The following is a 20,186-nucleotide window of genomic DNA, read 5'->3' as shown; positions in this document are numbered from 1 at the left end:
TGCCTATGTTATGCCTAATAAATGACTATTAATGCAACTGAATATGTATTATATTCAGTCATACTTGAAGTCTCTCACTGACAACATTGTGTTGGATCTGCTCAAACGTCAGAGGTGGAGCACAATGACAGGCTGAATTTAATTAAAGGCTGGTATCTGCAAAAGAGGAGATGGGTGAAATAAAAGACGGGCTGTGTCATTGTGAGGAAGATTTACAGATTCACAGAGACAGCTTTACTAGGCTGTTAACAGCAAGAGGCGAGCGGTTCAGACACAGGTCTTAGGATTGATCGATGAGAACAGATATGTAAAGAAGCGATGACGCTGAAGAGCTCACACTGCACACCATCTGATAGTCGACCTTTGCAGTGCTAATCGTTTACAGGAGAATCAGGCTGCACTGGGATTAGTCCCTTATTTGAATGACTAGAGTTGGAACAGACGTGGGTACTAATTAATGGCTGAAATATCCGTGTTTCGGGGTTTTATTGTTCGCAACATGCCAGTAGGTCCATACAGGGTGTTGATTTAAAGAGCAAATGAACACTGCGTCCCGCTGGCCAGACCGTCTGTATGGTGGTGCATGTTCTCCCGGTGTCCTCTCAAAGTCCAAAGTTATGCAGTTTAGATTAAATGACTCTAAATTGCCCGTAGGTATGAATGTGAGCATGAATGGTTGTCCGTTTCTGTGTCAGCCCTATGATAGCCTGGCGACCTGTCTAGGGTTCAGCCGGCATTCGCCCAATGTCAGCTTGGTTTCGGCTCAAACAAGTGGATTTAGTGTAAAGTTCAGGTTCAATATTTTTGATTGATATGTTGTGCTCTACACTGTTTCATTGCAGATTTACAGTGGTAAAACTTTCAGAGTTAGTTTTGCTTTTATGGGATGCTAATTTACAGGAAAGATATTTAAAATGATGCACATTTGTCCAGAATACACAGTACAGTACACAGCCATAATGGGCCTTGGTTTGAATATTTCAGAGATCTAACAGATTCAGTGAAAAAGCTGATCCAGAATATGGTATTGTCAAACAGTGCGAGAAACTTTTTATTTGAAGAAACTTAAGGTGACATTTAAAAAGAAATCCCAAAATATTACAGTTCTAGTAAGACACAGAAAATGTTTTCCGGGTGGTGTTAGTTTTCAGTCCTGGCACACGAGCAGCCGTATCTGTTGGCCTCATGTCCCTTTGTGTCCCAGCACAGCATCGTAGATCTTCCCAGTGAGGCGGTGATGGACGCCGGTGAAGCCGGCGGCAGCCAGCAGGGCAGCGTACTGAGCAGCTGTCCTCTCTCTGCCCTCCGTCTGTACCAGCATGTTCAGGGAGAAGAGCTGCACTGTCACCGGGCCAGAGCCGTCCTCGTGGAGCAACGCCTCCACCAGCAACACAGCGCCTCCTGTAGGACGGACCAAAAGAACAGCGCCGTTTGTATCTCGGTTCCTCCCTTTGTTTTTTTCCCCTCTCCTCGCTGACTAATTTGAAGTAGGAAACTCTCATACGACAGGTTGTACTCTGTCCAGTGTACGCGTCCCTACTTAGTTTATTTCTTTGTTTTTCTTCCCTCCTCTCCTGTATGCACACACAAAGATGCTTATTATTATTATTATTATGAGAACACATGAGAGGGTTTCCTGCCTCCTGATAACACCTGCTGCTTTTGTGTGAGTGCGTCTGTCTTTGATCAAAGTCACAAGGACAGATTTTTCTGGGATCAGCTGCATTGTGGGAGACAATCTGCCATCTCATTTCAAGAGAGGAAAAAAAGTGCTCATCCCTCTCAAAGACACACAGACCTGGTTTGCAGGCTTTGTAGACTCTACTGAGAAGCTCTATGCAGCGTTCGTCTTTCCAGTCATGGAGGATTCTAGCAAGGATGTAGAGGTCAGCCTCTGGTAGGGCGTCTTTAAAGAAGTCCCCTAAACACACACACACACAAATTCCTAAGACCCTGTTAATTATTTCACATAATTATTAATTCTGTTGACGCGCCTTCCCGTAACAAGACAATGGTTCAATTAATGGTTACACACAAATGGGTAACGTCTGTTCTAGTCGCATTATCTCAAAAGCATATAACGTACAACATATTTCCAGCTATAGCCAATTTTCTTTACCCTATAAAAACAGTAATAAAATGAGTGCATGTGTGCTTGTCCATCATTCAATTACATGTCCTCGCTGCCCATTATAATTGTGTAGTTGCAATATTCTAAGTTAGCATGAAGTGCAGAAGTCTTGATCTCAAAAATCAGTACATTTCAGTTTTTCGTGTTGTCCATGTTACAGCTCCCGTTGTGTTCAACACCATCGTGGCTATGAGAACAGCAGGAGAGGCAGGATTGATTTTGGCTCTGGGTTTTCAAGATCACAGGCTTCTGTGAACTTTTTTATAAATCAGCTGCTTTGTTGGAGAGCCAACATAAAGCGTGCTGTATAAATTGACACAACATTTTCAGTCCAATAGCAAGAGTTTAGCGGGAGCATGGAAGCACACAGGTGACAGTATCAACAGTGTCTTTATCTGCTTTTGTCTTCAGAACACAGTCGTAGTTGATTGTATATGAACTGAATGCTGCGCACACATGGAACTGAAATGCTGAAAGTATTTTCTCACACTGTCGCAGCGTGAAATTTCAAGAAACACCAACTTGACTGTCATTACATTATGATTGAAAAGAAATATCTTCAAAAGAGGTTTTCCGTCTTTTCTAAAGGAAACAAGACTGATGGCGGCAGGCAGACTGTAACCATGCCAAAACCACATCGCAAAGTAGTCGCTGGTGGAATTCAGCTGGGATTCCTTAGTCACTCCTTAGATCTGCACTTATTCTTCTTAAAGAAAGCTCTTTAATCTTCTTAAGTCTTAAGATACATCCAGTGGCACCTTTATTAAAGAGACCCTTCACCCATAGGTGAATTATTACCATTGTGTTGGAATTGCTATTGTGCAAGTAGTTTAATAACATATTAGTACACTTTGTGTAAACAAGAAATCTGCAATTCCTCCTACAATTTAAGTGACGTCGTGCCAAGTAGAACTTTGTCTTTGTATCTGTGATCCTGAAGGCCGGGGACATCAGAACTTTAACATGATGATCTTCACTTCTGCAGAAGTGTATCCCCAGCAGGTAAAGACTAGACTCACCAGCTCGCCACTGCATTGCTCTTTTGTTTTGCGTGTTAGTGCGTGTGTGTGTGTAAAGCATCGCACCTGAACTGTCTGTATACAATTATAAATGTCAAGGGAGTCGGTCCATTTGCAACGGCGTTACCTTCGTGGAAGCTTATCCTCTGGTCAGCCCCAGTGACAAAGTGTTCCCTCGACATATGCACCACCTTGGGGAGGTCAAAGATCGTCACAGTGCATCCTGGGTAGGCTGACGTGCAACGCTTGGCTAATGCGCCACTGCAGCCTGGAGAGAGAAAGACAGAGTTAAATTTAGTTGAATGAATACACACAACCTTCATCAACAAGCTAGTGCATCACACACACACACACAAACTGAGTCACACGAGCGGAACAGATGCTTTCAGGTATGTACCTAATATTTATTTGCATGATTTGTATTCAGATGTATGTGGCGGCCGAGGTAATATGGTTCATCCAACATTCATGCCAATAAAGCAAACTGAATTGAACTGTATATAGAGTGACTGGGAGCCAGATGCTTTATACAGAAACGGGGCAGAGCTTACGGTCTATGAATCTTAGTCAGGAATCTAACCTAGGGAAAGCAAACAGACGCATCCCATTTTTTGTTCTGCTCCAACCTGATTTCACATGCTTATGTATACAAGCTTTACATTTTAAATTCCTTGTTGCTCTGCTTCCACAGTGGCGAAGGCTGTGGCCATTATGTTTTCGGCATACAACCACGAGGCTGTAATTCTAGCCATCCATGCCAGCTGCATGATGGCAATGTTGTCTGTTCCACCACTTTGGTCCAGACTGAAATATCTCGACAACTATTGGAAGGACTGCAACGGAATTTGGTAAGCACGTTCATGGTCCCCAGGGAATTAATCCTACTAACATTAGTGGTCCCCTGACTTCTGTCAGTGCCACCATGAGACTTTTGTTTTTTTATCGAAATGTCTTAACTCATTTGTTTGATTGCAGAGGAATTTGGTACAGACATTTATGGTCCACAGAGGATGAATTGTATTACTTTGGGGATCTTCCAACTTTTCATCTTGCACCATCATCAGTTCAAATTTGTATAATACTTGAATATGTTTATGACCAAATAACTTCAAAAACATCCCATCAACTGTACTTTGTCACATTTAGATTCTTAAACTAAACTAGTGAACATGGTAAACATTATACGTTAGCAGGCCGACACTAGCATTTAGCTCAGGCTCGCAGGCCTTCTAGCATGACCATGGACTCTTAGTCTTGTTCTGCTTACTGCCCTAATAGAGAGAGCAGTAACTCTTTGTAGGGCAGAGGTAACACCTGATGACTTTGATGCTTTGGCAACATTATTATCAGCATCTGTGATTCACATGCAAACTCTAAAACAGAGGGTGAGGAAGTGTATGAGACCAATAGAGAAAGATGTACATGAAGAATGTATGAATGGGATAGAGTGATGGAAAGTCAGTGGTGGAATACAGGATCAAAGGATCTCACTTTGCCAAACCTACAAAGCCAACCACAGTGCCTGTGTGTGCACAGGTGGCAAACTGTCTGCCCGGTGCTGCCTTTCTCCCTCTGCTGCTACTGTAGTAGTCTGTATTTGTACAAGACTGTCTTTCACTCTCTCTCTCACACTCACACACACACACGACCCCGAGCTAACCTGGCTGCCTCAGTTTAATGGAATCCTTTGATGGGCGTTCGTGACCGTTACATTCTGTAATATTTGTTGTGTTTCTCTCTTCACTATTAAGTTCTGTGCTTACTGTATGTAATTTACAATCATTTGTGCATATGTGTGACCTTTTCATTAAAAAAACAAAACAAGTCTGGTGCATTGCACCACTACTAGTATATCAACTACTGAGTGTAGTTGTACTTACATACAAGTACATTTTTGGTTGGATAAATCTCATAATACTGGTTATGTCGACTACACTTCGAAACCATGAATATATCATTTCCTTGGAGTTGCAGTAACCTTTAAGTTGATTATTCATTTTTAGGGCAAACATACCGTTGAAACGCATGTTAAATGTCACATTAAAATGGAGCTGTGTGAAGACAGTCGGTGTAGGACGAACCCCCTTCATCATATAAATGAGAAAAACGTCGACTGCGGACTCTGATTTGGATGAAAGTCAGCAAATTGGCAGAAAGTACAGATGGGCAGAGAGACAGGCAGGCAGAGCACCCGAGCAGCAGGTGTGTGCAGACACAACAGATGCTGTGTGAGAGACAAAGTCTTAATGGGACACTGCAGTCACTCCCTTCACACTCCCGCTGTCCACACGCACACTCATTTTTAGTGCTGCGCCGCAATGCATAAACATGAGCACATAAACCTCACGCTGAGAAAGTCACAAAGGAGAGGAAAGAAAAGACAGGAGGACTGCCCTGGATGCGTGTCTACATGCACGTGTATGGCTGTATGCTTTTAGTAGCTTCACAGCTCCCCTGTGTGGTCAGCTGAGGTGTCACACACAGGAGGTGGCCAACAAATAGTGTCGGTAGTGAGTCGCTTGCCATTTCTTTGCCTCACTGAGTCCAAATGTTGTAGTTTTGGAATAATTAAAAAGAGAAACTGGAGACTCACTTGTGCATGTAAAACATTGCTTGTACAGCGTGGCTTTCTTTTTCTTGATAAATAATGAGGCCTTTTTTTTTCCAATTTTGTGAAATACATCGAGTCTGGGTTTCTGCACAATGCTTGTATGTCAACCTCTAATCTGATTTAACACCTTGGTGATTCTGGGCTTTCATGGGTAATGTTCTGGATCATTTAAATGTGATGATCACGCATAGGCTATAGTCTAATGGACAGAGCCACAGACTTAACATTGTCTTAGAAACCTCATTATTTCTATTCCATTGCCGATACATTATTATCCATCATCTACTATTTTTGACCGATGGAGGCGTGCAAGAGTGGAGACATCATGCATATCATGACGTCTTCAGCAGGAGATGAAAAGTCCTGTGACCGAACAGAAGATTCGTTTTTACTTGTTTTTTTTTCTTTTTGATCCTCGGTCTCGTTTTTTAGCATTTCTTTGAACTCACTGTGGAGCTCATGTTCTGTTTGTTCAGTCTTACTTCATCCTCCTTTTCATCCTTGCCCTTTGCGCTACGTGTAAACCATTTTGTAAGAAACCTTCTGTTCAAAGGCACTTTATAAATAAATCTTATTTGACAAAAAAAACAAAAAAAAAAAAATAACAGGGGAGATCAGTCCAGGAAGTTACCTTTATGCATTTAAAGAAGACTGACGCTGCTGCAACATCTTACTTCACATTCAGAGCTGTTCAGTTCAAACAGTCTTCTGTTGAACGGTGGATGGAATCTACAACAATCTGCAGCAAATGTTTTCCCTTCTTATTTATTTATCAACAAGTGCATATTTCTGGTACGCTTGAGAAAAATCATGTGATGGGCCTCAACACCGAGATCAGGCTATGCTAAATCACTTGAAACCAATTAGTAATATATACACTTGGGCCAAGTGAACACAAAAATTAGTTTTATGACAAAACACTGGTTTCACATTAAATTCACTATCTAACTGACATGCTGCAACAACAGGAAAACGATCATTTTTTTTGCATTCTCTTGGTTGTCGAACTACAAATTCCTATGTTACAGCCATTACCTGGTAAGAAGAAGGCTGAAATAAATAGACAGTTGTGACAAACATGGCTGAATACCTCACTTGATCTCAGCAAGTTAAATTACTCTGTTGCCTCCAACTCTCTGTGAATACTTACTTTGTGTTTGTACTGTTGCTTTGTTAAGTTTATCCACTCGGTGTGCATTTTTGTAAAAGAAAGCCATAGAAAACACCACTTTTCTACACTGCATTTGTTGTTGTTGTGTTTGTAGAAAAGAAAAACATGATTTTAACACCATAACTTTAGTACTTGGCAACAATGTATCTCTGACGGGATAAGGGAAACTCCAGGTGGAGGTGACCGAGTTGTGTGTGTGTGTGTGGGGAAGGTTGACTGATTTACAAAGAGTCATTAACTCAGAGAGGCTGGAGGGGGGGTTTAATAAAGGTCGCAGGTGATTATGCGTGTTGCGCATTTTTGTGCACACATAATTTACTGTATTAATGTGTGTGTGGCTTAGCCAGCTGTCTCTTAGTTAACACATGATGGCAACTGTTTTAAATGTTAATGACTGAACCCACAACCTTATGGAAATTAGATATGACACACACAGACAGACTTACCTCCAACGTCGCAGATGATGTTGAAAGGCGAAAGGTCAAAGGCCGTGATTACGTCTTTACCGCAGATGTTCCAAATAGAGTTCATCAACTGCATGAACTTCAACATCTCCTCATCAGACCTACACACAGAGAGAGAGATAAAGCAGTTTCACTTTCATTTAAGTCTCCGTGTCTCGAGGCCAAACTTCCTTTGCATTTTCTGTAAGCTGTCACCCGAGGTTCTTCTTGCTCTCTGTCCACAATAAAACAGTCAAACACACACACACACACAGTGCCTCTCATCTACAATGTTTCTCCCCATGGCGACAGTGTGTGTGTGTGTGAGACAGGGTGCAGCAGAACAGAAGAGCCTGTGGTGACTGCTGCTGCTCTGAGGAATGTCCACCTCATCACCCAGTACTCTGGCCTGCCTTGGGTCTACACACACAAACACAGACTGATCATCTTCTATTCTGTAACACCATTGTATTCACCCAAACTTCACTGCAGCAAAGTTATCAACCATCTGATACGTGACGCAACTTCAGATGACACAGTGACCTCCAGAGGAACTTTGAAAGTGACTCATTGTTGCAGCCTCAGACTCTGATTACATCGGATGTGAAAAGATGAAATGACTGAGGCCAAACAGCAGACTGTCAGCTTTCATTTGAGAACATTTTGGACGCAAGTTATCGAATGCCCCCCAACGATAACATCTGCAGCTCTTTTTGTCTCCGATTGAGTACATTTACAATCACACGATCTCGTGCCGTCTTCAGTCATTTTGAGGAAAATATGCTCAGCCTGGTTCTCTCTATCCTTATGCACATTGTTATAACATTGTCGTAGTTTGTGATCCGTCTGCTCTCTGCACAGACATGTCGCGTACTCCTCAACATCCCTGCAGGTCTCTGTCATATCTGTGCAGACTGAGTTATGGCTCACGGCTGCCTGATCACTGTTGTGTGTTCTACAGCTGTCTTGATGCTTTAGCCTCCCCATTATCAACAATAATAGAAGAAAAGACTGACGGGTATTATTTAAAGTATGGTCCACTTTGACTTTGCTTTCACTTCTAGAAAAATGTAGATCATTTCAAAATAAATAATTAGTTTAATCTGTTTGCAGAATAAAATGTGACGACGTCACTGAAAACTGGTGCAGTCCATGTGTCCTTTCTGTCCAATTATCTCAGCTGTGTCTCATCCACCGTTTCTCCTTTGACACCACAACAGGACGGTGCCAAAGCTGGACATTTTCAAATTGCGGCTTAAATTTTAATTTGGCAGTAGCTTTCCAATCCAAAAACTGTCAGCATACATCTTGTATATTTCATTGTCAATACAAAACTTAATTGCTAGAATAATATATTGTGAAGATTAGTACACTGCGTGCATCAGACAGCCTTTGGATAACCCAGGTTTCACGACCAGAATATGTTCTAACACATAAACCTAAAAAGTTCAATCCCTTGCGTTTACTTCATGCTCTAGTTTTAATTATTTGATGGACCCCCAATGAGTCCATGTGAAGCCCACATCAAGTAAAACGTTACAACCATTTCACCATCAAACCCTTAAATACAAAAACACGTTTAGATTCTATTCATCTGTGAAGGTTGAAACCATTAGACACATCTACCTGGTTTGGATAAAATAATAAATACTCATCTGTAAAACTTCTTCCTTGCAATGTCTTGTATATTTTCAAAATCTCTCTGAATCTAAAGTTCTCTTCACTCCACATCTTTTCTGCTTTCTCAGATATGGGAATTCAACCTCTGGACGAGCCTTGGTTGTAAATTATTCAGGTGCAGTCCACGGCTGGTGAAATGCCGATGAGTAAACAGGAGCCCGAGTCATCCAGCCAGCTTTGAATCATCTTGCTCCTGCTACAGAGCTCTGAGAAAGCAGTGAATGACTTCAGTGGTTGTTTCCCCCTTGCTAATTTACCCACAGTATTCACAGGGGAAATCAGCAGGGACAAGCAACTGCTACTCCCCATTAAATCAATTGTGCGCAGGTGTTGACATTTTTATCACGGAATATTTTCAATCAATTATAGCTGAATTGCAAATTCATCTGCACAAGGTTGTATTGCATCACGCGTGTGTGCATGGGTCATAATTTGAATTTTCTCATTCTACATGCATTTTCTTTTTTAATGAGGCAGTTTTTGTGAGATCAGCTGCTTTTTAAAAAGGATATAAGAACAAAAATGGCAAATACAGAGATAATTCAACCAGCAACATATAAAACAGCGATTGAGTGATGTGTAAAAATCCAAAGAAAACAAAATACATTCACATGCAAAGTATTGTCAAATTTCACCGTTTTTACTTTCTACTTCTGCTGAATTGGCGTGTGTAGCTCATTCATACATCTGCACATTAACACGTTAACATCCCCTTCCATCAAAGTGCAACGGTTGTGAAAATCATGCCATGATGAGGACAAGAAGGGAGGATGTTTTAGCACGTTTTTCCACCGTGTTTCAGTTTTAACGGCCTCTGTTCCTTTGAGACTGGTATTCTAAAGCACAGTGCCTCATGCAGGAGGCCCGACCTAAACCTCTTAGTGAAAAAAAGTGTGAAACTTTGAGCATGTGACCCCTGAAAACTGCTGACCAGCAGATCAGTGAAGCGTTAAAACTGTGGGCAGTACATACCATAAACACACAAGACCTTTAGGACAATGGCAGATATATTCCCTGTCTGCTCCAGGCTTCCTCACATCACTGCCCACCCTCTCTCTCCCTCCCTCACACATCTCCTGCCTCCTAATAAATCCAGAGACTCTGGGTTTTTTTTAAGGGTCGAAGAAAGAAGAGAGTGACAGACAGGCTTAAGATGGAGAGACAGCGGTGGAATGTAAATTAGCAAGAATCTGTGTTTTCATGTCAAGACAGCTTCTTACCTGTAGAGAGCTTCAAACAGGTCGTTCGAGCTGACTCCAAAAGCCTTTTCATACTGGTTTCTTCCCTCTCTGGTACAAGGCAAAGACACAAATATTCATATATGATCATTTTTCACACATATCTGCTACGTGAGTGTACACAATGTGGGATCCCGGTATTGATCGTCTCACTGCTTAAAATCTGCTTTAGCTTCATCTCATTGCCACAGTTGACATAGATGAAATGTGTTGACATGAATTCACCATCACGTTCTGCCTATTTTAGGTCAATAAATCCTTTAGATGTAATCTTTACTTCTATCTGTTTTCAGTGTTTCTCACAGATGGGACTTCACTCGTCAGCCACAGTAAATCCAGTCACGCTGTTGGAGAGCTGCTGGCTGTCCTCCCTCAGACATAACAATGAGACTGAAATCCATCTTGAGACACTGTTCAAACAAAAAAGTAGGACTGGAATCCACAGCCTTAGGCTACAAATCAAACCTGGCTTTCTCACAGCTCCTCACTGCCCACCTGTGTGAGATTCTATACTCTTCTTGGCTTGCTCATTTAGATGAATACCATCCTTTGTGCATTATTTAGAAATAGCATTGTGTTTAGTATCATGCAACAAGAAATAAATGTCAAATAAATTGCTGGTTTCAGCCTCTCAAATTAAAGGATTTGCTGTTTTTCAGTGTTTGCTGTCATAATCAACATAAACACTGATCACTTTTATTTGCATATCGCTTTGTGCTTAGGGAAAATGTGATAGGATTTTCTGACATTTTACAGCCTATACTATTTAACTTTTATTGGCAAAAAAAAAAAAACCCAGCTCGAGGCCATGCTCAGCGTACTGACCTGACAGCGTCGGTGAGGTAGTGCCAGCCGAGGTAGATGGTTCTGGAGCTGTACTGGATGGACTCGTAGAGGGACACAGGACTGGAGCGCGTCAGGTAGACACTGGCCTGCTCTGTGTTACTGTACAACACTGAAAGAAGTGGTGGGAGAGATGGAGGGCGACAGACCGAGGAAGAGGTGACTGTGAATGAATCACTGCAGGTGTTGAGACAACGTTTGAACTTTAATGTAATCGAGGAAGACAGAATGAGAGGGAGGTGTGTGTTGCTGGTAATGAATGTCTGATGACAAATGGACAAGTATGAAATTTACATATAGTTACTAAAAAGACTACTAAAGAGTTTTATTGGTTATTTTTCTTAAATTATTTTTATTTAGTTTCACACATTCGCGTGCTTTTCAATTCTTAATTATGATGCAACACTGTTCTAAACAAATCAGTGTCATCATTATTATTACAAGTAGAGAGTTTTCAGGCGTGTGTGTGTGCTGACCTCGTCCATTTTCCTGGTGTGTGTTGAGGAGCTGCAGGCCGGTGCAGGCAGCCAGCAGTCTCTGTGTGCCATCCAGACTGGCTCCGACCGCCCGGCTGATCTCCTCTGCAGACAGGGGGTGCTCTGAAGCCAGCAACACATCAAACACCCCCAGCTCACAGGCAGAGAAAAGCGTCTGTGTCAGAGAGAGAAGAACAGAGCACAGTTCATTCATGTACCAAAGTCAAATAGACTGCAGTGCTCAATCCACAGAATTAAACAATCTCTTCTAATACAATTATAGTCACATACAAGTCTATATAGGCTATTTACACTAATCAGGACAGCCCTGTTATGATGCTTCAAAGTTATTTCAACAGAGACACGTGCAGTATCAATGCGTCTATTGAAGGTAATTTAGTGTGGTGCGTCATGCTTCATTACACTCAGCAGAGTGAGTCACCATCACAGTAAAGGATTAAAATGACTAAACAGTAAAGGATTAAAATGACTAAACAGTAAAGAGCCAATCAAACAGTCAAGATAGCTGGACCTATAGAAAGTATAGCTGAAGTATTTCATTGACGTATTTATAGACATCAGTAATGTCTTCACTAAGATTCTGCACATTATTTAATTACTTTTACTGTCAGATGTTTTCATTTACTATCCTAATTTTCTTGTCCGTCTCTTTTTACCATTTACTCCTGCAACAATTTGTTTATTGGGATAATACAATTAAAGCTTCGTCATCCAGTATCCATTATAGTGCAGATAATAGTTCATCAAAAGTGTAGTAAACTGACATGGCCACAAATATATTAGAAGGAAATTAGCACTTTGTGTATTTTTCAGTTAAGAGACTTAGGGCTGCAATTAATTACTATTTTAAGGAGTAGTTAATCTCAGATATTTCTCAATGAATTACTAGATCTATAAAATGGCAATGTTCTAGAGCGCAAGGTGGCATCTTCTAACCAACAGTCTAAAACCCAAGAATACGACGCAGCAGTTCCCACAATCCAAAAGGTGGAGCTTGGTGTTTTTGCATGAAAAAAGTAAGAATGAATAAAGTATCAAAATCGTTAACAATTAACTTTCTGTTAAATGACTAATTGTTTAATCACCTAATCATTTTAGTTTAAGAAACTGCATTTATATGTTGGAATGCTATCAACTTTCAAGTTGAGGGGGGGGGGGGGGGGAGAAACCTTTTGTTAGAAACTTCAGGCATTTTTTAAATCCGTAACACTATTGTCAATAAATTCAAACTGAGTAAAGGCTTGTCTGCGTCTCTGTATGGGACCCATGAAGGTGAGTGTGCATGTTACCTTTGAGATGAGGAATCCTTCCATATACTCCAGTATCTTTCTGGGGTAAGCATCCGCAGCAGGTGTCCCTTCCGATGAACCAGTCTCTTGACGCTCAGCCATGGCCACAGTTTGGACTGAACTCCCCGAAAATACCGTGAACGTTGTGCTCCTCCGTGCTCTTCTACATGCAAAGTGAACTTCCCCGATTGTTTGTTCTGCTCCTCAGGCACTTCAACACGTGTGTATGAATCCCAGTGTAGGCATAGCCAGGTTTAAAGCTGCAGAAAGGGCCCACCCAGTAGAAGTGAGAAGCAGTGGGCTAAACTGATTACGGCCAGATAACCCAGATTAGAGCAGGGGCTCAGTCTGCATCGGACAAAGAAACAACTGTGGAAATACACTGCTGCCTTGTTCATAATCACTCACACACACACACTCGGCTGGAGACTTTCACTCAGTGCATTCTCATATCAGGTGTGTTTTCGTGATTTGATTGATTGACGCTCCCCTCCTCGTCTCCATATGGCCTGATTGCACTTACGCCGAGAGACCAATGGTAGCATCAGAACTAATGACACAAGACGGCCGTGTCACAAGCCTTTATGAGACTACACACACACACTAATCAGACTATTAATTATTCATCCACACAGTTCATTAAACAGCACACGGATAGCTAGAGTTGTGTAAACTGTCACCTCGATCCTTCACACAAGGATTTGAGTTTAGAGAACGGCGTTAAAGTAGAAAATGAAGGTGACAGAACATCAAAGTTTTCAGCATGACTTTTTATTAAAATGTGTATGCATGACATGCTCTCAGAGATCATGAGGTACACAGAACAAGTGGTTATTGCCATGGTGAGCAACAAATGTCAATTTAGCAGTGTCAAAAAAAACAACCATTGGACCTTATTGACTTCCTCAAAGCTGAAATACAACAAGGAGAACCGTCTGTACAGCTATTAGTACGGCTATAGAAATGTATCCAGCATTACATTGTGAACATGAAAGAATCCTAACATCTCCTTTCTACTTGGTACAGTGCTGGACTGACTGGAACCCTTTTTTTCTAAAACGATAATTAAAGCTTTAACCCAGACTTGAAGAAATTGGAGCGGTCTCAAAGCCGTCACTTCAATTCAAGACATACTCATTAAAAAAAAAGAAAGAGGGAGAACACTGCTTGATGAGTCGGGGCCAATACGCCTTTTGTTACTTTCAATTCACGCAAGTCACTCACTCAACTTATTCACATTTGTAAATTCAAATACAACTTAAAATAAATGAAGTCTTTGTAAGTTGAAACTTTGTGATCATCAAAAATGGTGCCGCTTGGTTAAGCTGGACGACGAGCTGTTTATCAGCAACACAAGGAAATATTTCAGGCCGTTGACACGGGACAGGTCAGCCTAAACATAGAGGTGTGCTAAGAGTGTGGATGAAGAGGTTGGTGCCACATCAAAATAAAACTTTCCACTTATTAAAACCAACTGTTAATCATGCACAAAGACTACTTGCTTACATCAACAGGCTGTTGGGTTCACAGTAGGGTCAGACGGGTGTGTCAATCTGCAAATACAATGAGCCGATCATATTCACCTTTAATTATCAGACAGTTAATGTTCTCAACATACACATTTGAAGACCCTAATACGTTTATTCATGTTGGTTTTAGTGTACTTCAGTGCATATGTAGATGCAATGTCTTTCACACATGGCAAAGTATAATATTCTAAAAACAAATGGTAAATTGTGTGTGTTATGCCATGAAGTTGTTAAATGTAAACACATTGAAGATTTGACAAATGGAGTCAGCAGCTGATACTGAGCAGTATGAAATGTGGAGAAAAAAATAAAATAAAAAAGGTAAAAGCACCACCCTAGAATCATCACTGATGTACATGCCTTTCACATACAGGGTACACTTACATATATAGTTTCAGCTGATTCTGCTTTAAATGGGATTTTTGTTTTTTCATATTCAAGATTTCTTGTTTTGTGCTGCCTTATTCTGGAAAAAGCCATTCGGTGCACTGTTATATTACTTACTTAAAGGGCCAAAACGTCTATTCTTCTTCTGAAACTTATTGAACTTTAGGTGTAAGCCCAACAATGGGGAATACATAAATCAACAAACTGATGATTAGCATCGTCTGGAGTGGCTCCTGTCTCTGCTGTTGCTGTGTCTCTTGTACCTGTGATGGCTGGGACTCCTCCCGTCTCTACTCTTGTTGCTGGTCCTGGAGCTGCCTCTGATGTATCTACGGTGACTATGCCTGCTGGTCCTCTCGCCGCTGTAGCTCCTCCCACTGCTGCTCCGGCTCCTGTCCCGGCTGGAGCTTGTGCTCCGGCTGTGGCTCCTCCTACGACGACTGGAGCTCCTCCTCCTCCTGCTGCTGTAGCTGTGAGAGCGCCTCCTCCTTCCTCGGCTGTGGGAGCTCCTCTTTCTGTGGGAGTGGTTGCGGTCCCTCGCTTGCTCCCTACCGTGCTTACTCCTCATCACCTCTTCCTTCCTTCCTTCCCGGTCCTTCTTCGTGTCCTCCTCTGGTGTTCGTTTTTTGCCCAACACTTGTGAATGCACACTGGATTTGGACACCTGCTTCTCTTCGCCCTCAATTGCCTTCACTCCGTACATCCGGCCCAGGACCCCCAACATCACATCATTAACACCAGGAGCAGAGGCCTCCTCCCCGGTCACAGGGCCAGCCTGGTCCTGTGCGCCTGGAGGTCTTGTGGCTTTACCGCTGCTCTTCTTTACCAGGTTGCCAAGCAGTTTCTCCCTAAGCTCCCTCTCGCGCCGCTGGAGCTCCAGCGCTCGCTCCTTCTCCACCTCCACCCTCCGGAGCTCCTCCTCCTGCTTGCGCCGGCAGGCCTCCAGCTGCTGAAGACGAGCCAGTTCCTCCTTTTGTCGAGCCTGCTCCTGCCTCTCCCGCTCCTCCCGCTCAGCCCTCTGTTTCTCTTGCTGCTGCTGCTTCAGGTCCTGGAGAGGAGAAAGAAAAAAAATGGCGGTACAGATAAGTAAAACAATTGAGAAAAAAAAAATCTCCCGTATAATTCCATTCCAGATGGATGTGCGTGTATACCCATTCAGAGTGTGTTGTGTATCTTTGTGTACCTTGGCCCGGGCCAGAAGCTCAGCAATGAGACGGATGGACTCCAAGTTGCGCTGAGCAAGCAGCAGCCTCCTCTCCTCCATGGCGATCTTCATCTGCAGCTTCTTCTGATCCTCCTCCTGCTGTCGCCTCACCTTCTTCAGGTTCCTCCTCTCCTCTCTCTCCCGCAGCTTCAGTTCTCGCTTTCGTATCCTCTCTTCCTTCCTCTTCTCCTTCTCCTCCTCTTCCTGCTCCTTCTGCTTCCTGAACAAAAGGGGAAATTGTCCTACGTGATCATCTGTTATTGCTGGTAACTTCTTGCTCTAATTAAAATAACGATGTTTATCTTCTTGATAACGGCTTTCCATTTCTCTCTCGTCTCCCATCGTACCTCTCCTCATCCTTCCGTCGCTCCTCCTCCTCCTTCTCCCGTCGTTTCTGCTCCTCTCTCTGCCTCTCCAGCTCCTGTAACTTCAGCCTCTCCAGGCTCCTCTTCTTCAGAGCCAACTCACTCAGGTGCTTGCTGGTGTCAAAGGCCACCTGAGGGAAAACACACACACGTACCGATACACGGCTTACAACAAGATATTTCATGGTATACATGGCACCAAAGACAACAGCATCTTAATCATCCTGGAAGAAGTGTTTCAGCATTTGTGATGTTTTATTGAAGTTTTAATGGATCTGTACCATCTTTTGTGCTGTGGTGGTAATGTCAGCCTGTCCAGTAAAACCAGACGTAACATTCTTGTCAAAATAGAGAGTAAAAATAATTTGAGTAAGACGGAGCCAGCTCTCCAACAATTTCAAACAAATGGGTTTAGTGCTATTCTAGCATGGCAGGTCATTCCTTTAAGTGAGGAACAGATGGTAGAAAATATTCACTACAACAACGTGACATATACAAGCTAGATGAAGCCCTTCATGGTCAGGCAAGAGCTTCTCTTTGTTTACGTATGTAATCTAAAGGACATAATCTACTTTAAGTATCTTATTTTCTTCTTCTTTCCTTCCTCTACTCTAGTTTAGATTTCAAAGTGAAGCTTTATTCTGTGGATTACGAGACCTCTGGCTCTCCCCTACTCTGATCACCTTGGAAAAGATTATAACGCAGATTTAATTCTCATTCTACTAAAAGGTCTTCAAGCTGCTATGTGTCTCTGAACAACATAATCTAATTACTAAAATCTGCAATGTCACTACAGCAGCTGCAATTTACTTGTTGCCTCAAATGTAAAACAAAGGTGTACAGATCTCTTACATACCCGTAGCAAAATAAATAGCAATGTGCTAAAAGAGCTTCAGAGTTGATTTTAAACGTAGAAATACATTATTTATGTAACAAAGTAATCTCCCATTACTGTGATTGGCAACACACTATCTTGCAATGTTCACTACTTGCCTTATTGTGAAAAGAAGTCTCTTTATACACCTTAGTCACGAGTTAAACTCAAGTTTTCCAAACGCTTTTCCTGTTAGTTCGGACTGATCGATTTCTCTAGGATTGAACATATTTAGGAAGTCAAACAACTTAATCAAGCTTAATTATGTACAGCAGGTCGTGAAGCTCAGAAACGGGAAACTTTTTGGAAAAGAGATATCATGTGTGTTCTTGCCATAACCATTAACAAGGCTAGCGAGAGCCTGCAGTACCTTGATGTTGCAGGCCACTGCCTTTCCATCGTCTCCTTTCAGCATCAGCTTCATGCTGCGCAGAGTGTCCATTGCCTTGGTGAAGCCGCCATACTCCTGGTACTGGACATAAGCGTCAAAGTTCAGGTGTCCCCCGAAACTGAATGTGTTGAAGTTCTTGTCCAGCATCTCCTCCCGGTATGGGTCCAGCATGGGGATGTCAACATTCCGCACCTACGATCAAAAAGGGTGGCACATTGACAAAATCAAACACAGTGTCGTTTATGGCTCAATTTCAATGATGTGGCAATATGATATACATGACCTTTGGTGACTTCTTTGAATTATATTGTTTGAGGGAAAGAAAGTTAGATAACTTCAGCTTATTACTAAATTAAATACATGCAGAATCAACCAGTTTCATGGGAGACTACAGATCCACACAGCAGTTCCTTTCTAAGCTCACTCATTATGTCGCTATAAGTAAGGATCGGTGCTCAAAAAAAAAAAAACAGTAATTACAAAGATTGTACATGTATACTCTAATACCAGCCTTGTCTGTGATAAATTAACACAAATGTCCTGCATAGTTAGATTTATATGTTAGATTTGCAGCAAAGGCCAATGTCATTTCTGTGTTACTGTCCTGTTAAAAATAGAAACACGTCCCACCTGGCCAAATGTCTGAAAGACCGCAATCAGGACCTCTTCAGAGGGCCGGTCTGGGTACGGGCAGTCCTTCTGGCTGAACCAGCGGCAAGGAAGTCCCTCTAGGTGGATGGTGTCGGGCCTCTCTCCCGGCACAGTCTCATTCATATCCTTGGCGTCGCGGAAGAAGGAGTCCCAGTCGTGACGTGTAGGGAAGTCCACTTTGTTCTCTATCGCACGGACCTAAGGAAGGAGAAGGAGACAAGGGTTGTATATACACTCAGTCGCCAGTTTGTTATGTAAATGGCTCTGCAATATATAAAGTTTTTAATGACACTGTTGTAGAGAGGTATTGAGTCAACATGGTCATTTTGTAAGTTGTGGTGCCATTTAATTGCATTGCATTATACAGAAGGATGTTTGTAATATTTACTCTCATTGATATAAATGAGCTGGGAAACATATTAGAAACACCTGTCAGCAACGTGTCACCATGGGATTTTCCATCCAATAATGTCAGCCTTACCTTCAGTACATCAGTGAATCCACTGAGTTTGATGCTCTTCCCATCCAGACGAGCCAGCAGGCTCTTGACCACCGTCTTGTTCTCCACCTCGCCCTCGAAGCGGATGAAGTCCATCGTGCTCTTGGAGATTCGCAGGGCTGAAAACTGATCCGGAGCTACCATGGCCTTGATCCTCTCCATTACTTCCCAGTTTGAGATGCTCTTGCCCGGCAGCTTGAGCTGCGGCAGAGCCACACTGATGGTCATCTTGGCAATGGGCTTGAGGTAGAGGTTGTACTCAGAGGAGAAGCACACTGCCTCTGTAGTATCGTGGACAATGGTGGTCATTGTAGCAGACATGACGGGAAGCTGCAGGGCGGTTGAAGAGACAATGAAGACTGTTAGCACATGTTAGCTGCTCTTGAAACAGCTCTGAATAAGTACACTATTGTGTGAACAACAACCAAACATAATGGTTTACAAACGGTGTGTTGATGGCGCTTATCTTTACCGCTTGGTCTCTTCAAACAACTGGCTAGCTAAACATAATTAGCTAGCGAGCATCAACGTTAGGTAACGTTAACTAGCTAGCTAGTTACTAACACCGCTATATTAGCCATTTTCAAGCTAATGAAAACGGTAGGTTACCAAACGTTGGTTGTATGCTAACGTGCAAAAGCTGTTAGCTAACAGTTCTCGCACAACGATATATATAAACTTTAGTTAGCGTTAGACAAACCTGAGGGCTGATTAGTGAAACAAATGACTAACGTTAGCTAACACTAGCTAATGATAACAATTCAAAGACCATAATAAACAGCGCGTTAGCTATTAAACTAGTTAGCTAGTTAACGTTAAGAGCAAACTGTTTTGGTTAATAACAACAGACAAAAGTTGTGTGGTTAACATTAACATTGTGTTTTAGTTGCGGGCTAGTTAACGTTAGCTTGAAGTGGTTTGTAACCGTGTAGCTAGCTAAGCTACCGCTTACAAAACGTCCGAGAGCATTTATATATAACGTTAGCTACAAACGTCGGTTATCACAGCAGATTTCACCGCCACCTACCTGGCATTAGTTAGCTTCCTGGCAAGAAAATCAACAAACGTATTGCAACGTAACTGATTTATAGAGACCCAAACGCTGCAGGGGAAAAACCAGAAAATAACCCATAGAGCGTTTTCCGGATGCAGTAAACTTTGACCTCAGAAAGAAACAACATGCAGCAGCACCATAGCGGCGTTATTTCAGAACAGCGACACCGTGTGGTAGATGTGTGCAGGAACAAGACAGAACCAAATGTTCTTTCTGGTGTTCTTTCATAAGTTAAATGGAGATCATCTGTGTGTAGTCAATGGGTAATCAAATTGATTGAAGTACAAATAATACGACACCCTATGTCGAA

At 42.2% G+C, this 20,186-nt stretch overlaps 2 protein-coding genes across 5 annotated transcripts; both read right to left on the bottom strand.

The window, feature by feature from the left end:
* Positions 1 to 1,025: 1,025 nt before the first annotated feature.
* On the bottom strand, positions 1,026 to 13,390 carry asmt (acetylserotonin O-methyltransferase). Of its 3 annotated transcripts, XM_031858631.1 has the most exons (9): positions 13,102 to 13,390; positions 12,923 to 13,053; positions 11,613 to 11,787; positions 11,119 to 11,248; positions 10,276 to 10,344; positions 7,379 to 7,497; positions 3,278 to 3,418; positions 1,799 to 1,921; positions 1,026 to 1,401 (listed from the first exon to the last, which is right to left on the bottom strand). In XM_031858631.1, exons 2-9 carry the CDS (start codon positions 13,022 to 13,024, stop codon positions 1,184 to 1,186), a joined length of 1,077 nt encoding a protein of 358 aa, XP_031714491.1. In that variant the 5' UTR covers positions 13,025 to 13,053; positions 13,102 to 13,390; the 3' UTR covers positions 1,026 to 1,183. The 3 variants fall into 3 exon arrangements, with proteins under 3 accessions (XP_031714491.1, XP_031714490.1, XP_031714492.1); XM_031858630.1 differs by having other exon boundaries at positions 12,923 to 13,390; XM_031858632.1 differs by lacking the exon at positions 1,799 to 1,921 and having other exon boundaries at positions 12,923 to 13,390.
* Positions 13,391 to 13,677: 287 nt separating this feature from the next.
* akap17a (A kinase (PRKA) anchor protein 17A) lies at positions 13,678 to 19,980 on the bottom strand. Of its 2 annotated transcripts, XM_031858247.1 has the most exons (8): positions 19,850 to 19,980; positions 18,805 to 19,152; positions 18,303 to 18,521; positions 17,652 to 17,864; positions 16,390 to 16,538; positions 16,022 to 16,262; positions 15,102 to 15,886; positions 13,678 to 14,475 (listed from the first exon to the last, which is right to left on the bottom strand). In XM_031858247.1, the coding sequence occupies exons 2-8, from the start codon at positions 19,141 to 19,143 to the stop codon at positions 14,430 to 14,432; spliced, it is 1,992 nt and encodes a 663-aa protein (XP_031714107.1). In that variant the 5' UTR covers positions 19,144 to 19,152; positions 19,850 to 19,980; the 3' UTR covers positions 13,678 to 14,429. The 2 variants fall into 2 exon arrangements, with proteins under 2 accessions (XP_031714107.1, XP_031714106.1); XM_031858246.1 differs by having other exon boundaries at positions 13,678 to 15,886.
* Positions 19,981 to 20,186: the final 206 nt, after the last annotated feature.

The sequence above is a fragment of the Anarrhichthys ocellatus genome, unplaced genomic scaffold (assembly GCF_004355925.1).
Source record: "Anarrhichthys ocellatus isolate YVR2014 unplaced genomic scaffold, GSC_Weel_1.0 scaffold20, whole genome shotgun sequence".
Classification (NCBI taxonomy): domain Eukaryota; kingdom Metazoa; phylum Chordata; class Actinopteri; order Perciformes; family Anarhichadidae; genus Anarrhichthys; species Anarrhichthys ocellatus.
This window is presented reverse-complemented; position numbering and strand designations above follow the sequence as displayed.

Excerpts from the sequence above, each read along its gene's own strand:
- asmt (XM_031858630.1), bottom strand. The coding sequence starts at position 13,024 with ATGGCTGAGCGTCAAGAGACTGGTTCATCGGAAGGGACACCTGCTGCG. Across the intron at positions 1,922-3,277 it reads GAGGATAAGCTTCCACGAAG|GGGACTTCTTTAAAGACGCC; the intron begins GTAACGCCGTTG and ends GTGTGTGTTTAG. Across the intron at positions 1,402-1,798 it reads CTACAAAGCCTGCAAACCAG|GAGGCGCTGTGTTGCTGGTG; the intron begins GTCTGTGTGTCT and ends TCCGTCCTACAG.
- akap17a (XM_031858246.1), bottom strand. The coding sequence starts at position 19,143 with ATGTCTGCTACAATGACCACCATTGTCCACGATACTACAGAGGCAGTG. Across the intron at positions 17,865-18,302 it reads TCTTTCAGACATTTGGCCAG|GTGCGGAATGTTGACATCCC; the intron begins GTGGGACGTGTT and ends TTTTGATCGTAG. Across the intron at positions 16,263-16,389 it reads CGACGGAAGGATGAGGAGAG|GAAGCAGAAGGAGCAGGAAG; the intron begins GTACGATGGGAG and ends CCTTTTGTTCAG.